This window comes from Odontomachus brunneus, unplaced genomic scaffold, assembly GCF_010583005.1.
Source record: "Odontomachus brunneus isolate Ranch 3 - 2012 unplaced genomic scaffold, Obru_v1 Obru_scaffold_038, whole genome shotgun sequence".
Taxonomy (NCBI): Eukaryota; Metazoa; Arthropoda; class Insecta; order Hymenoptera; family Formicidae; genus Odontomachus; species Odontomachus brunneus.
In genome coordinates, this window is record NW_022639488.1 from 343,519 (window position 1) to 361,418 (window position 17,900).

The window sequence follows — 17,900 nt, forward strand, 5'->3', positions numbered from 1 at the left end:
TTTTAGTATTTTATAATATTACAATGTTTATCGTAAAAATATGTGACACATTTTTTTTACATCATTAGAAAAGAACTTAAAATTACGAAAATCTAATTTACTTAAGCAAAATAAAAAGTTACGATGACGTTAAAATGATGAAAAAATAATTAAATCGTAAAAGGTAAACTTTTGAGTCATTTTCTCTAAACGTTCTTCATTGTACAATATATTAAATATACTTTATTACAATTAGTACTTTACTACAATTATTGCGAGTAACTAATAAAATTTATTGCGCAATTGAGATGGCTTTACGATACTCAACTTATTGAATTTCTTCAACAACAGGACCTTGCACACCCAAGGCTGAACCGTTCTTTCACTCTTCGATCTTGCTGGGATACGCCATAGGATCCCATATGTGATGGCTGCCATCACCTCTCTTCGTCACGACGGACATCACGAGTTGTTGCGACGGTTGCTTCAAATTGTACACCCAGCCGATTTTCGCGAAGAAGTTGATAAACATCGTCGTGATGTTTAGCATGCAATTACCCAATTCGTCCGCTTTATAATCCCACGGGAACACATGATGATAATTGTGCCAGCCCTCGCCGTACGTCAGAAAAGCAACTAGCTTATTATTCGTCGGATTAATATGTCTGTTATTAAAACAGTCTGTATTAATACTTTGACTGCAATCCCCATTTAATGAAGATGCATCCCTGATGTGAAAGTGATATTCTTGTTTCAATGATTCTTTATAACATTATAATGATATGCAAAACAGGAACTGGGCCGATAAGAGCCGCACACACAGAAAAAAGAATTTTACTAGCTTAGCTAATCATAGTTAGCTGAAAATATATTTATTGTAGTAATCAAAACTTTTACTACTATTTCTACTACATCGGTTATATGGCTAAATATATGCTTACTAACAATAGGATAAGGAACTTTTAAGATAAGAGGTAAAAGATAAAAAAGAAGGAATAGGATAAGAAATATCTAGGATAAGAAGCGAAAAAGGAAAATAAGTAGGTGTAGGAAAGAATGTAAAATAAAGTTAAGTAAGATAAATAATTCTTGTGAAAAAAAAGGTTTTTTGCATCATGAAAACTGTCTCAAGGATTTTCAGACATTCAATCAACGGAAAATAATTTTAGCCAATAAGCACTAATCATAAATATTGATAGCAAATAATAATTCTTTATTAACATCTTCGCACATAAAAAAGTTAGCTACGGCCATGTATGACACTTAAAGAACTTCCTGACATTGTATGCTGAAGTAATAATAAAGAGAACAGATATGCTTACTAACAGCTATATCATTAGATACCAGTGTATTAAAACGAGATTTAAGTGCCATACATGACTAACTTTTTTCCGTGCGAAAATGTTAATAAAGAATTATTATTTGCTATCAATATTCATGCTTAGTGCTTATTGGCTAAAATTACTTTCCGTTGATTGAATGTTTGAAAAACCTTGAGACAGTTTGTTCATGATGCAAAAAACTTTTATTTTACAAGAATTATTTCAACACTTTAAATTCTCTTGTGCTTAATTCACCCTACGAAATCAAAAAATCATACGTCTTATACGTTCGTACTTAACATGTTAAAGGATCAGCTTTGAGTTCTGTATACGCGAAACAAATCACACGTCGTACGGTTTCGAGCCCTAGATATGAGCCAGACTATTGACGCTCCACGAGCAATTCAAGTCGATCACGTAGCGAAAGAACCATTACATTTGAACTGACCTGATCCATGTCTCGTTCCATCCATAAACCGGTACCACTACCGGTAGTCCGAAAAATGAGTCTAAGTATCCCGGAATATTTGGCAACCAAACATAGCAAATAAATAATTCGATAAAAATTAGTGGAGCTTGCTAATCTTCGATCTTTTATTTTTTTTCTATTTTGATAATGCCAAATAACTCATAATTCAGAGATATTATTCGTACTTAAAAAGCTAGATGTTGACGATGAAAATACGACATAATTAACAATTTAGACAGAGTGTTTAGATTTTATATTTTGCTTGTCAGAGACAAAACTATTTTCGAATGGCCATAAGCGGTCCTGTTACTTTACTCTTTTTACGAGAGATAGATTTACTTATCGTCGAACACGACGACAGGATCCGTCAAAACATCGCTCATGTCAATCTCACGACCTCTTCGGATCACTTCTAAATGCTTTTTCATCATCAGCCAGCCGATGTGAGAGAAGAAGAATCCGCGATTGCTGTTGTGCGGATCCGCGTACGTATATTTATGATATACCCGATGATCTCGCACCCAATCCGAAATCTTATTCTGTAAAAGATAAACATTATGGGAAAAAATTTTTCCTTATCTCTTTCTCTACTCCCCCCCCCTCTCTCTCTCTCTCTCTCTTTCTCTCCTTTTCATTAATTCTTATATAATTTTACGTTTCAGGGGAATTTTTTCTCAGAGTCGTAACGAATTTTTCTTTCTATTTTGTTGTCTATTAATCTACTTATATATATCTAAGATGGCAAAATTAAGAGTTTGTTTTATTACCTGGCTAGCCGCAGTGTAGAAAATAAGAAGCAGAGCTCGAAGCAGTAATTTGGCTATGTAAGCGTGATGTGACCAAAGACGATGAACACCAGCAGTTATACCAATCGCTTGTATCGCACCTAGGAAGATCACTTCAAACAAATTTAATCAATAAAATATTGATATTAAATATTGATATTTATAAAGATCTCGCGTGATAATTAATAATTTGTGTGCAAGCATGCGAGCACGCGTGTGTATATTGTGACGTAGTGGCCTTGAAAGCACCCGTCACCAGGGCACAAGGGCCAACGCGGGTCTATCGTTGCATGCGCCTACATTGTATAGCGCCGATGCCGTTTCGTGAACGCGAGACCGACCACCGGTCGCGGAAAATTTAGCGAAAATTTAGTGAAGGTGAACGGAAATAAGATCGAAAGAGTGGATTGGTCCCGCGCCCCGTAATTTGTGTCCCCAAGCTCCCTCAGCCGACCCGATGGAGGAGGATCCGAATAACAGCGCGAGATCGGAGGAAGACAAGACGAGTCGCCATCCTCATCAAGGATCACGGTCAAGTATAACTCAAGTACCGAAGCTTTAACTTCCAATAGCTTAGAAATAAGAAAATGTTATCGTCCCGAGTTTGGTTGCTGCCAGCGGTGTTTATAATTTCAACCATGACAAGAGGCGTAGAGGAGAGCCGCCGGAGCGAACAGCTGACGACTGACAATAACGATATCGCAAGATCAGGTGTCGAGAGCAACAACAAGAGAGATAACAAAGGCGACCGCTAAAATCGCAGTGATTAGAAGAGACCGAGAAAGAAAGAGAGAGAAGGAGAGAGGAAGAGAGATAGCGACGGGAGCGAAGAAAAAGGAAGGAAAAAGAAGAGATCGCGCTTGTCGCTTATCGTGCTGGTACCGAGACACGCGGTTAGTCGAAAGACAGAGTTTTGGTGTTGCGGCGAGAACGCATAGCGTATTATCGAGGGCTGCCGATCGCTACTGAGTCAACCTTTAGATACGGGACCGTGATCAACGATAGCTAGAGGACGAGCGAGCGGATACCGGAGAATTGACACAAGGGTCAAGACGAGGATCGAGCGTCGATAATTTGTAAGATCAACCACTCGTTTCTGTTTGTTGCATGCCTGCCGTTGTACCGTCCGTAGAGCGAAGTAGCCGCACGAATTTCAACGACATTTGAGAATCGTAGCATATCGTGCCTTTAGAGAATGTCTCGCGAGATCTTTGGATATAGTATTGTTAACGGATCTAACGTGAGATCTGTGTAATTTGATGGTTATCGGAACGAGTGTGTTCCGATACAATAAAATAGATCATTATCGTGCGATTTAATCACCTATATTTTCTTTCTCGATCGAGGTCTACTCCTTCCCCAACACCCACTACCATCTCCGACTGAAATAGAAAATAGAACTACCGGTTCCGTAAGTTCTCGATTTCGTGACTCCGGAAAAAGTAACGATTTTGGTGCATCGATTAGTGAGGAGGTGCGGCCTTACCGCACCTGGCGCCCAACTTCGTGTACCAAAGCCACGTATCGGGGACCGCGGTAATTTGTCGACGCGGCGGACAGGTAACTATCCGCTTAAGTAATAAGAAAAGTCGTCGCAGTATATATTGTATGTATTTATATAAATATGTGTTTCACAATCGCTATACAACATAATAACAATCGATAATATCACAGAGTGCTGTCATCAAATAATGAATTGGAGACATCAACATAATCAAAAAAGTCTAAGATAACATAAATTATTTGGGATAATTCTTTTTTTTTCTATAATAACAAGCAATAAATAAAAAAGATTGAACAAGAATTATAGAACAGTGCAATCATAAATATTACTGGAAAATAAAATAATTTAGAAAAACATGGAGGATACTTAAAACACATACGAGGAAAATAATTGTTTGAGTTTCTTTTGCTTCCATCTTTGACGTATGGATGTTAAATATAAAAAAATAGAAGACTTCGTAGAAATATAGCACACTTCCCTTTGTTAGTTTTAAACTAACATCATTTAAACTAAAATAAAAATATATATACTAGAGTGAAATTTCTCCCTCTCTTGAAAATGATAGCTTTAATGTAATTTTATTTAATGATAGCTTTTAAGAGTTTATAAGGTCCCGATTGCTACGTCGCTGCTATATGACTCAAAACTTGATAACACCACGTTATATAAGACAGCCAATAGCTTGGAATCAACCTGATATGAGATATTTTAATCGATTTATTTTCATTGTTAACAAGAAATCACATTCTGATACTGCTACAATAATCTTTATTACTTTCGTAAACATCTGCGATCTCGTAAGTATCGTAAATTGTGTCGAACATGGACGTGTTATGTCACACGCTAAACAATTTCTTGTGCACGTTTCTACCAACGTTTTTTATACTTTAATAACCTGAGTTTTAGTCTTCTTCTCTGAATAAAGTTCAAATATAAATTAAGGTTCCATTGATGTTTATCAAAGCGGACATTAATTATCATGCGGAATTTTAATTCCCAAGTGCGTAATAATGCTAATCGACACGAACGATGACACTTATAATCGCGATGGAATAAATTCTTCAAGACTCACTTAATTCTATTCCCTGGAGAAATCAATGTTATTGAATGACTGAGCTCGCGATTTAAAACACGAACCTAGATCGTTGATAATCCTGTGGCGAATTGCTTTAGATCGCATCTCTGCTCTACGTCCTTCCTACCAAAATATTCTAATCAACTTATCGAGCCGACTTATTCGTTATCGCGTTACTGCTCAAACTCAGACCGCGGATTACATGATCTTATGTGTTATTTACATGACTTTATTTTTTAGAACAGTCGGAAATTGAAATATTGTAATCAGTTTACAGTTTGTTAACGTTTTAAATCTTTTAAACTCAAAATTACTGACAAATTTGGTGTAAACCATGAACGTATATTTCCATTTAATAAGTTTCTTTAGGGCGTATGATTGATGATGCAAGCAATAACTTCAGTCAACTGATTGAAGGACAATCCGTGTTAATATAATTGCTATATCGGCCAACGATTGTGTCTCGACAGGCTTCCCAGAAGCTGTTATTCAACTATTATTTCTCCTGGCTCTTGGTGACCACCAAAGATACTGACTCTACCATAGATGCAATTCTACGGGACTTGAATATCGGTATCGACAGTGACATAGTCGTCACCACCTTGCCATTGCCGAATGACGCAACGGCTTGGAAATATGCACAGAAGTACTGGGACAAGTGAGTCATCAATTGTCGTGAACATGCTAGAACTTCGTCTTTCCTAGCGAATCTTCCTTACTTCTCAATTTTCCGCATAGCAAGGAAATTAACACACAACTTACACACAACTTTTTTACTGTCTATTTTCTATTTTCTTATATAATGGAGACCGATTTGAGTCAGTACACTTCTCAGAATTTTGCCGTTATAAGGAGAAGAAAGCCTGGTTGAAATAACGCGACAATCTACAAATTAAACGCATTTTTTGATTGAAGGAAACAGAACTCTCAGTTCTGACAACTAAATTTTTTTCGGGGGGTTTGTCGTTCTTAGAATAAAAATATTTTGAATTACAATTTAATTCATAAGAATCGGGAGCTTCTTACAACCAAAACATGTTTTGGTTTGTTCATTGTCGTGTCAAGAGGAAGTTCTGCTTTAGTCTGATCTAGTCAATTCCTTATAGTAGTTTTTTTTATACTTAAAACAATCTAAATCAAAACATTCCCTTAATTTTTTTAAAGTTCTATACTAAGAGAAAAAGTTTAGTTGTATTAAGGGGAGATTTTTTTATTTAAATGGCCGAAAATATAAAAAGTTTTTACACATTTTTTTCTTGCTCTTATTTTCCTTGTTTGTTGTTTCCTTTATTTTTACAAGATTGCATATTTGTTTACTACGAATACTGTTGCTAACAACGTTAGCCGAGGCGACTTGGAGCGTTTTAAATGACCTTTTCGCAGGACGTGTTCGTCGTTTCGACGTTACGGTAATCGCTTCGAGTTCAAAGGCCCACCAGAACGACGCAACGTCGAAAATGCTACGAGCAATCTGAACTACGTGATCTTGGAGAATTGCACGGTATCCTTCTACATGGTGCACACCTACAAGATACGCAACTCCGACAACACAAGTCTTGTCACACGGTACCTCGGCTTTTGGAACCCGGGAGCTCACATCCTCAAGCTGCCGGTCAGCGTAAAGCTGAGAGATGATTTCAACGGCCTCCCAATCGTCTTCGACGTGCTAAACGGCACCAACGATGGACAAATGGACGTTATAGAGGCAGAGGTTATCGATATCGCGCCGCTTTTGGACTTGGCCATTTACGTCACTAGTTATGTAAACGCTAGGTAAAAGTAAACTGAATTAACACTAGATTTACAGGATTTACAGGATTTTCTGACAGGAAAAATATTTAAAAAATAAGCAATATTCAATCAGTAGGTACTGAAAATGAAAAATTACGAAAAATTATTCACTTTCCGAGTACTTGAGATTTTGCTTTTTCAAAACAACGCATTCGCTATTGTATCATAATAAGATGGAGGATACCCGACATAAAATAAATGAGGATACCCGATATTATTTCCAAAATATGACAGCTCTTTCTACATTTTCAAGACACGTGTATATTTGCTTTTTTTCTGAAAAACAAAATATATTGTATACGATATCGTGACTCGCATACGACATGTATATGTATGTCGTAATGTTGATGAGCGAATTCTTTTTAGAAAAATAACACCAAGAAGATAAATTTCGGGTGTCTAAAATTAATATTCACACTAAGAACATTAAGTATAGAATCTCGATTGTTTGTAGCATCGAGCTGGTATGAAAAGCTCGGTATATTAACCAACAAGGTATGGAACCACCTCCTCGGCGACGTCGTCTCGGACATCATCGACATCGGTTTGGGATACATCATCATCAATGAGGAACGTTTGGGCGAGATGGTGTTCAGTTACCCTCTAATACGTTACATGTTAGTGAAAATCGTTTCCCATGTTGAATCGATAAACGGCGACACAAGCCATGCTCAACTCATCTTGAGCCACCTTCCAATCCCGTTGACTTATGCGCACCATGTATTTCTTTATTTTTATCCAGATAAAAATTAATAACATAAAGTTACTGCATTTTAAAGTAACTGATTTAAGTTAAAACTCAACTCATTTGAAATTAAATAAACTTAAAGTTAAAAGTTATTACCTTTTAACTTAACTTTTAACTAATCAACTAGATATTACTCTTGCTCATATTTCAATTGTAGAGTTAGATGTGAGTTTCTTACTGGAACTATGCATAATGCAAAATGCAATCTACTAACGTCTTAAAGATGTCCAAAAGATATCCTTATTCTTTTTGGATGTTTTCTGGACGTCTTTAAGAATATCTTTTAGCAGTTTGTGCTGTTTGGGTACCCAGAGAGCACAATGTCCAAAATTGGGTCATAAGACGTCTTTAAGACATCTTTAAGACATCCTTAAGACAAGTTTATAAGGTATTGTCTTAAAGATGTCTTAAAAACGTCCTAAAGACGTCTTATGGCTCGATTTTGGACATTTGTCTGGTTAGTTATCATGCCACGACACGATATGCTAGTTCACGTCTGACTATATGCGTACTATTTGGCACAGATAACCGCGTGAACCGCGTCACACCCGAATACGCTCATGCAAAACACATCCGCGTATACATACATACGGCAGGCCTGATCCATAGCACAACACGTCTAAAATCGGGACATAAGATGTGCCCAGACAAAATGTCTAAAATCGGGACATAAGACGTCTTAAAGACATTTATCTGAAAGACATCTTAAAGATGATCTTTAAGATGTCTTATGTCCCGATTTTAGACATTATGTTGTCTGGGTGTTAAAGACGTCTTAAAAACGTGTTAGAGACGACTTATATTCTAACGTCTGAGAAACATCTTTAAGACCTCTTTTAGACGTCTGATGTCCAAATCTTAGACGTTGTATGGGGAATATCATGTGATCTTTGATCAGCTGAGAACTTCTGAGAAATTTTTGGAAAATTCTGACAATATCTCTTGAAGCCTCACTCCGCGAGTCGCTTTGATTTCCGATCTCGGTGGACAAACGTAAATGAGAGAAAATGATTCTTTTCTGTTAACATTCATTAGTATTAAAAACTATTAAAGCATGTAATATCCTAGTAAACATCAACTAACAGTAACATTATATTAATGTTATAATTTTTCTCTCAGTGATGTAATTATCAATTGGAGTTTATTGAGTTTTTTTCTCTTGCATGATTCACCAATATCCGCCTTTTGAAGTCGGCACGATAAGTAATATATTTCTAAGAAATTTCTTTAAAAAATCCTTTCTTCCTCCGCGAGATGCTTTGATTTCGGTGAAACCCCGAACAAATAAAAGAAACGATTACGACGACGTCAAAATGGCGTTAAAATTACGAGAAAATAACTTAAAAAAATTAATTTTTTTATTACGATTCGATCATTTGCTCGTTACTTTCACATCATCATAACTTTCGATACTACTTGACACGAACGAAAGCACGTAAGTCAAGAAAGATGATTCTCTTCTGTTAATATTCACTATTTTAAAAGAATATTTGAACCATTAAGTTATATAATACATTTTTGTGTGCACAATTATCCTGCGCAGGAGGAATATTTATTACTATCCGTTGGAGTCCGGCACGATGAGGGATATATTTCTGCAGCCATTCAATAACCGGCTGCTCGGCTGCGTCGCGGCAACGTACCTCATATTGTTAATCGCGATGACGACGGTGATTTACGCCGCCAAGACGGTGCTACATAATGAGGACGAGAAGCACGTCGGCATCGGCGAGGCCATGCTTTGGTGCATCAATATTATGTGCATGCAAGGTTTCTCCCTCATCTTCTCTTTTTCGTCCTTTCATCAGAGAAAGGACGTATCGCGTAGCAGCACGTATCAGTTGGACAATAGTTGGCCACTGTAGAAGATTCTACATTGGCCGCTATACAACAAAAAAAGGGCATCTTTGTTTGGAAAATATCTTTATTTTTCACATGTTAACCTTCAAATGCAATTACATAGCTAAAAAGCATTATGAAGATAACTTGCATATCAATACATTTTACATTTAACAAATAATTGTTTAAATTCTTGTAACAAAATTATATATTGTTGCTTATACATTAAACAATGATATATAATATACTGTTGATTTGAATATATCAATTTCAAGCTGATAGGAGAACCTGAGGCATAACACACGTTTAAAAATCCAATCTAATGTTTAAATATTTCCAATCTAATGTTTTGTGCTTTAACCGGGCAACTCGATTTTTATGTCTCAAAAATTAGCACATTTTACGAATTTTTTTTTTTGAAACTATGCGGGCGACAAACTTTGTATAGTTATTAAAACATATTTTATTAAAATTTTTTAATTTTTACAAGCAGAAATAATATATTAAATCATAGTTATAATGATATGTGCGCAAGGTATTGATTTTCATGATTACCACGATTGCAAGTCTCTTCGTGGTCTGAAACAAGTAAGAAATATAATCTACAGACTTGCTGCTATCGTCTGAAGTCGGAAATGCAAAACGAACTAGTTTTCAATTAATTTATGGTGTATAAACATAAAATTTTTAGCCCATTTTTTAAATTTTATGTTTATACACTTTAAATTAATTGAAAAAATGGTTCGTTTTGCATTTTCATACTTTAGATGATAACAGTAAGTCTGTAGATTAATTTTCTTACTCGCTTTTTTTTTGTTTTAGACCACGGAGAGCCTCGCAATCGTGGTGATCATGAAAATCAACACCTTGCACGTATATCATTATAAGTATGATTTTATATATTATTTCTGCTTGTAAAAATTAGAAAGTTTTAATAAAATATATCTTAATAATCATACAAAGTTTGGGATTTGTTGCCCGCATAGTTTCGGAAAAAAAATTCGTAAAAAGTGCTAATTTGTGAGATTTCAAAATCGAAGGAATTGCCTCCTTAACGAAAATTATTTTGTAATAAAAACATAAGTTCTTTTCTATGTTGAAAATTATATAAAATATATTCTTGCAAGCAACTCATTTCCGTTTAACATTACGTAATCTCATTTAAAGATTTTAATATGTTTAAAATATGTAAAACAAAAATAAGAAAAAGTCTTTTTTCTGTAGATTCAATGTTGACCCAATTCTTTTTATGCTATTTAGGTTTATCGCGTTTGGCGATCGTCCTTATCGCTTTTAACACTTCATATCTTCAAACTTTTTATCTGACTGATAGTTGGGTTATCTGCTAAAATTACTTAAGTTTATCATGTGTTATTTGGTTCGCATAAGTTTGTTAATTAAAATCACAAGTCTTTATTTTTTTCAACCAAGCAAAACTATGAAAATTACGATAACGTAAAATGGAAATAACAAACGAATGTTGCGGACCAAAATACTAATGAATTTTTGTATCCGATCAGGAAACATCAAATGAGAAATATCGGTTTATCATTTTTTTGGTCGGTTTATCTGATAAAATGCCATTATGATCAGAAGTATTCGACTAAATACATTCGGACGTTCTGCTAAGATATAAAAATTCATCGGTATTTTGATTGGAAATATCCGTTTATTAATTTTTTATAGGATAATTTCCTTCAGTATATGCTACGAAAGGGTTAATATCGTGAAGGTGTGGCGAGATCGTGTGTGTGAAAAATGAAACTTCCAGGATCACCGTGGATACCACGAACCCCGTCCGGCAAGACCCTGATAATGTTCAGTCTGATGTTCGCACTCGTCAAGTATAACGCCTACGTCGGATTCATCACGTCCATATTGTCGGTGCAGGCCAGCGGGTTCAAGTCGATCACCGATCTGCTCTTTAATAATTTCAGGTTCGGCTACAGCGTCGCCGACGACGAATACATAAGAATACGCGTATTGAGACGTTTTTTGGCGTTTATTATTGTATTATGACGATTCGTAAAAGTCATCGTCACAAACAATAAATTGTTTACGCCGAACATCCGCGAAACAAGCGCCGAACATCCGCGAGGTCAGCAAACAGCTTCGCTGTTTCTTAAAATTTGTATAAAAGCCGACGCAAAATCGAGATCGAGGGAGATCCGTCGGAGAGCTCCTCTGAGACTCTCAACCGAACAGAACTCGTAGCGAACCTTACCGCTTCCTAGACACTCCGTCGACCGAGGTGGATACGCGATGTCGACATCCTCTACCTAACCCGTTTCGTCGACCGAGGTGGATACACAACGTCGACATCCTCTACCCAGACCGTTCCATCGACCGAGGTGGATTGGCGACGTCGACATCGGCTACCTAGCACCGCTCCGACATCGCATAACGCATCTCGCGTATACAAGTCGCGAGTCACACCGCGACCGTTCCGAAACGGGCTCAGTTAAAAGCCGGTATCAACAACACTTTAAATCCTGCTGAGTATACAAACTCATACAACGCGGGCAATAGAAGATCGCGAAGCGACGTCAACCGCGTCCCGCGACACGCGCGCGAGCCTGGACGCTGTCACCGCAACGACAACTAAGACTTACGACGTGAGCAAAAACGCGACCACGCACCAACGGCGTCGCGCTATCTGTAAATAATTGTAAATAGCGTTTACTTAAGAACATATTTTACATTTCTTATTACTTACGCCACTGCTTCAAATTTATTGAGTTAAACCCTGGACAGCTTCGACTAAGTCTATCCCGCGCGTAACGCAAGAGCGTTATAAATTGGCGCCCGAACAGATAAAGGATAAAAAGAAAACAGACTCATAAAAGAAAAAATGATGAAACAGTGGATCTGTACACTAGCAAAAGACCAAATAATTAAAAAAATGGCAGAGCTAGGACTGTCCACGGAGGGCACCCTAGACGATTTAAGAGGGAGATTAAGCAAACACATGACCGATAATCCGCAATTATTCGCGAGTAGGGCGGAAGATGAAGGAACGAGTCAAAAAACGGAAATAACATACAGACACGACCCCACGATAATTGCGAAAACGATAAATCAAATACGCAAATGGGGATGCCACTTCGATGGGAAAGATCCAGTATCTCTCCTGGAACGAATTGAAGAACTACAGATGAGCTATGAATACACAGACGAACAAATGTTACAAGGCTTACTTGAATTATTACGCGGAAGTACCTTACATTGGTACAGGAACAACAAAAAATTGTGGAAAGATTGGAGCGACTTCACGAACGCATTTCGTGAACAATACTTCCCGTACAGACATAAGGCACAATTAAAAATAGAGGTACAGAGACGGCTGCAGCAAACGAACGAACCGTTCAGACAGTACGCCACAGAACTAGCGACGCTTATGAGAAGAGCAGGAAGATTCTTGAAAAGAGACCAGATTGAGCAAACATACGGGAATATGTCGCCAGATTTAAAATTATACATCAGAAGAGAGAACGTGCACACATTAGAAGAATTAGGAGCTTAAGTGGCGGAAATAGAAGACATTGAGCAGCAAAGAAGGAACTTCCGCGCAAATACACGACCGGTACCGCGAATCCCAGCAACGGCAGCAATATACAACTCCGCGGAGTATTGCTGGCGTTGCAAGCAAAGGGGACATACCAGAAGATTTTGTCGACAACCGGCTAAGAAGTTCTGCTCTCAATGCGGAAGAGATGGAGTCTTGACGAAAGACTGCCATCCACGCCCGGGAAATGCCACACGGACCGAAGAACAATAGAGCGAATCTCGGTCCCGAAGACACCGCGAATAATATACATACCACGCCGGTATGTAAGAATTAAGATATACAGGACACCGATTACAGCATTAATTGATTCCGGATCCGAAATCTCCTGTATAAGCCAGAGAAACGCAAGGTTAGCGAATAAGTGGCAACACCCAATACAGAAAAGAAACAAATCGATACGCCTAGCGAATGGAGCAAGCATAAAAACTCAAGGAAAGGTAGATCTACCAGTGACCATAAACAACAAACAATATTGGCATACCTTCGACATCATACCGAATCTCGAAAGCCCGATGCTGATCGGAGTAGACTTATGGGCAAGGCTTCGGATAACATTACCGCCATCGACAGGAATACATCAGAGTTCAAAGAAGAACATGTATAATATCGGAAGGTATGCAACCGCGCACAGCCAAAGAAACGCAGAAATTAGAACAATTTCTGCAGAACAAATTCCAAAAATTCGAATATATTAAGGGTGCGACAAAAGTACTACAGCACAAGATTCGAATAAAACTAGGAACAGAACCGATAAAACAGCGCTATAGACCAAGGAACCCAGCAATGTAGAGCATAATAAATAAAGAAGTGGATAAAATAGAAAAAGCGGGATTGAGGCATCACAGAGTCCATGGAGCTCGCCAATCATTTTGGTGAAAAAGAAGGACGGGAAGCACCAATTTTGCATCGACTTCAGAAAAGTCAATGAAGTAACCGAAACAGATGCCTATCCCTTACCGCAAATCATTGCAACGCTGGACAAACTGAGAGGAGCTACATACTTCACGACATTGGATCTGGAAAACAGCTACTGGCAAGTTCCCTCTTACACTGGAAAGCCGCGCTGTTACCGCTTTCACAGTACCGGGAAGAGGATTAAAACAATTCAAGGTAATGCCTTTTGGATTACACTCCGCACCAGCAACGTTCCAGCGATTATTAGACACAATCATAGGCCTGGAACTGGAAGAGAATGTTCAAGTATATCTGGACGACATAATTATCGCCACTAAAATATTCGAACAACACTTAACGCTGTTGAAGGAAGTATTCAAATGCGGAAGGCAAACCTCCGACTAAACACAGAAAAGTGTCATTTTTATCAACCCAGTTTAAAATACTTAAGACACATAGTAGACAGACAGGGAATCAGAACAGATCCAGAAAAAACTAATGCAGTGGCAAAATGGCCAGCACCGACAACCGTCCGCCACATACGCCAATTCCTGGGCATGGTGTCATGGTATCGACGTTTTATCGCAGACTTCTTAGAAATAGCAGTACCACTAACAAAATTAACAAAGAAAAAAGCAAAGTGGAAATGGGAGGAGGAGGAAGAAAAAGCCTTCCAAACATTAAAAAGCACATTGATTATCGCACCAGTTCTAGCGTGTCCAGCCTTCAACCAGGAATTCATCCTGCAAACTGACGCAAACACTCACGGACTAGGAGCCGTACTTATGCAAGTATTCAAAGAAGGCGAACGGGTGATAGCCTACGCAAGTCGGACACTGAACAACGCCGAAAAAATTACAATGCGACTGAACTCGAATGCCTGGCAGTCGTATGGGAAATTCGCAAGATGCGGTGTTACTTGGAGGGATATAAATTTACCGTGCTTACCGACCACCAATCGTTATGATAGTTGCAGAAGTTGGAATCGCCATAGAGACGCTTAGGCAGGTGGAAATTCGAATTGCAATAATACATCTTCGACATACGTTACCGAAAAGAAAGTATGAATAAGGTGGCCGATGCGCTTTCACGACAGCTGATAATCGCCGCGATATAGCCAATAGATTGCCGATGGTACAACCAGAAGAACAAAGAGGTAACAGAACAACCGTAGTTATACCCTGATTACCAGATAAAAGACGGCAATCTATACAGGCATATTCTACATAATCTTGACTTCAAAGAGGTATCAAGTCAAGACCAGTGGAAACGATGCATTCCTCGCGATCAACGAGTAGAAATACTCGAGAAATATCATGACGATCCGTCGGCTGGACACCTCGGGATCGCTAAGATAATTTGTTTGATTAGCTCGACTATACTATTGGCCAGGGATGTTTCGAGACATCAGCCAATATGTAAAAAGATGTAGAAACTGCACGGCTCACAAGGCATCGCAGCTACAATCAGCAGGACAGTTGCACGCAACCAATGTCCAAAAACCGTGGAAACAGGTATCCCTTGATCTAATAGGACCGCTACCAAGATCCAAAAAGGGATACACCTGGATCCTCACGATGCAAGATCGATTCTCTAAGTGAATCGAAATTAAGCCGTTACGCCAGACAACGGCCACCGCAGTAGCACAAGGGTTCCTGGAGGAAATCATATACCGGCACGGATGCCTTGACACCATAGTATCGGATAACGGGACTTCAAGTTCCGGAGTTCAAGTCAGGTAATATGAAGAAAATTATCAAGGACCTGGGTATACAACAACGATGGACACCGGTTTGGACTCCGCAGTGCAACCCCGTGGAAAGAGTCAACAGAACGGTAAAAACTATGATTTCTCAATATGTGGAAAATGACCACAGGAGCTGGGACGAACACTTAAGCCAGATAAAATTCACTTTTAATACGGCACGAAACGAGGACACAGGATACCAGCATTTCTAAATAATGGTAGAGAGCTCGCAGGACCACACAAATTTGAACGTAACCAAGTTCAAACAGAAACGTCAACAAAACTCCGGGAACAACTAAATGAGGCCTACGAGCTAGTAAGGATCCACATAGCTCGCGCGTTCCAAAAACACTATAAAATATTATAATCTAAGAAGGAGGCCCTAAAAACCGGAAATCGGAGACGTCGTTTGGAAAAAAGCGCATACGCTATCCAGTAAAGAAGAAGCTGTAAATGCAAAGTTAGCTCCTAAATACATAGGACCACTAACGGTAAAGCGAATAATCTCGCCAGTAATTGTTGACGTAATCGACGAAAACAACAGATGGCACAAACACTGTGACATCACGATTTTTTATCGTCCGTCACTCGGAAAGTCGTTAGGAAGCCGCAAGCGGGCTTCCCGGCTGCAGGTGGATGTCGCGTCCTAACTGTGAGGCAAATAGGACTCGAGCGTGCGTGGCCCGAATATTTTGTGTGTATAAAGAAAGAGTGCGGGTGTCGAGAGGTCGGATCAGGAGGAAGAAGACATCAGGAAGGATTTGCTGCCGCCGAGGGAGAAGAGAAATCATGACGAGGAACATCGAACGGACCAAATATGCCAGGTGAATCGCTTCCTTATTATTATTTTTATGCGTAATTAAGGACCGACAGGCGAATCCACTCTAAAGAGGCTTGTTTTAGCCGACATACATCTAACAAGGAGAACGTCGAGAGAGAGCTGCCGAAGTGGATCAGTCCCGAGCTGCCGCAAGGGAGCCGCTAGGACGGAGTCGACGGACACCGCGGACGAGCGGAGGACAGCGGCTACCAAGGCGAGTCCGACGAGCCCATCCTCCCCGGAGCGTCCTCCGAGCCAGGCGAAGACGCCGCGAGGCTCGAGGATTGAGGAAACGACGGCTGCCGAAATGACGAAGCTCCAAGGTCGGAGAGGCCAACAGGCTAGAAAGGATCAAATGGAAGACGACAACAGTTCCCGAAAAACAAAGGCCGGAAAATGGGGAATTCGATCCTGCAAATCGGCCAATCAACGGCCGATAGCTGTCGGAGCAAGCGATTTGAACCTGGGATAAAACCAGGTCCTAACGATCGCTCGAGAGCTTTTTCCGTAAGCCGTGACCACAGATTGTGACGTGCCATCCACGGAGCCGACGACAGACGACGACTCGACCTCTTCATCCGTAAGACCACTACCGCACGGACACGAATTGTTGTGTGAACCCAGAAGGAACCGCCGTTGCTTGCTGCCGACTGCCCCGCTCCGCTGTTTTGGTAAGTCCGTTCCAAGGAGAACGAATAGTCTAGCTTTTTAGTGATTGGTGTCGCGGAGCGGTGCGGCGTTGGGGAGCTGGAGCTCGACCGTCCACCCTGGGCGAGGGCCAAGGTTCGCGTTCCTCTCGCGCAAGGAGGAGCTCCGCGTATGATGTAATAACCCGACCGACTAACTGCCGATTATCCGCCGTACGCGAGATACCGAGCGAGCGCACCGCCGAAAAGCCTACGTGGCTGTCGTGACCTCCGGGATCACGACTCGGGAAATTAGAGCTGCCGAAGACCAGCGTAGCGACCGCGAACAGGGATATTTGTATTATTTATCATTGAGAATCACTGCCGTGTAGCGGAGCGAATATTTAGACATTTTCTCATCGTATTATAACTGTCGAGATACCACACGCCTGTGAACTTCTACCGCCAAATAAAACTCGAATGTATAGTAACCTCATCTGATCATCTCACTAACCACCAACCGCTCTAACCCTTCCGACCTCGCGCGAACCAGCCCCTCTACCGAGAGCAGGGCTGAGCTGCCGGACGTTCGGGCGACCCGTTCGGGCGGAGGGCGAGTTGCCCTCGTCGGCGAGACCACCTCTTAGTGTTGGAGTTTCGACTTCGTTAGTGGGTACGGACCGCCGTACGTGGCGCCCATTTCGTGTCTCTGCATTTTGGAGCTGACGGGTCT

General features: G+C 39.8%; 2 protein-coding genes across 2 annotated transcripts; one reads left to right on the forward strand and one right to left on the reverse strand.

Annotated features, from left to right (window-relative positions):
- Positions 1-329: 329 nt before the first annotated feature.
- Positions 330-5,239, reverse strand: LOC116844030 (acyl-CoA Delta(11) desaturase-like). The gene is made up of 4 exons (XM_032815094.1): positions 5,197-5,239; positions 2,538-2,668; positions 2,110-2,309; positions 330-752 (listed from the first exon to the last, which is right to left on the reverse strand). Exons 1-4 carry the CDS (start codon positions 5,237-5,239, stop codon positions 362-364), a joined length of 765 nt encoding a protein of 254 aa, XP_032670985.1. The 3' UTR covers positions 330-361.
- Positions 5,240-5,468: 229 nt separating this feature from the next.
- On the forward strand, positions 5,469-11,848 carry LOC116844031. Its single transcript, XM_032815095.1, has 6 exons — positions 5,469-5,474; positions 5,605-5,792; positions 6,518-6,907; positions 7,348-7,542; positions 9,217-9,443; positions 11,284-11,848. Exons 1-6 carry the CDS (start codon positions 5,469-5,471, stop codon positions 11,529-11,531), a joined length of 1,254 nt encoding a protein of 417 aa, XP_032670986.1. The 3' UTR covers positions 11,532-11,848.
- The last annotated feature ends 6,052 nt before the right edge of the window (positions 11,849-17,900 follow it).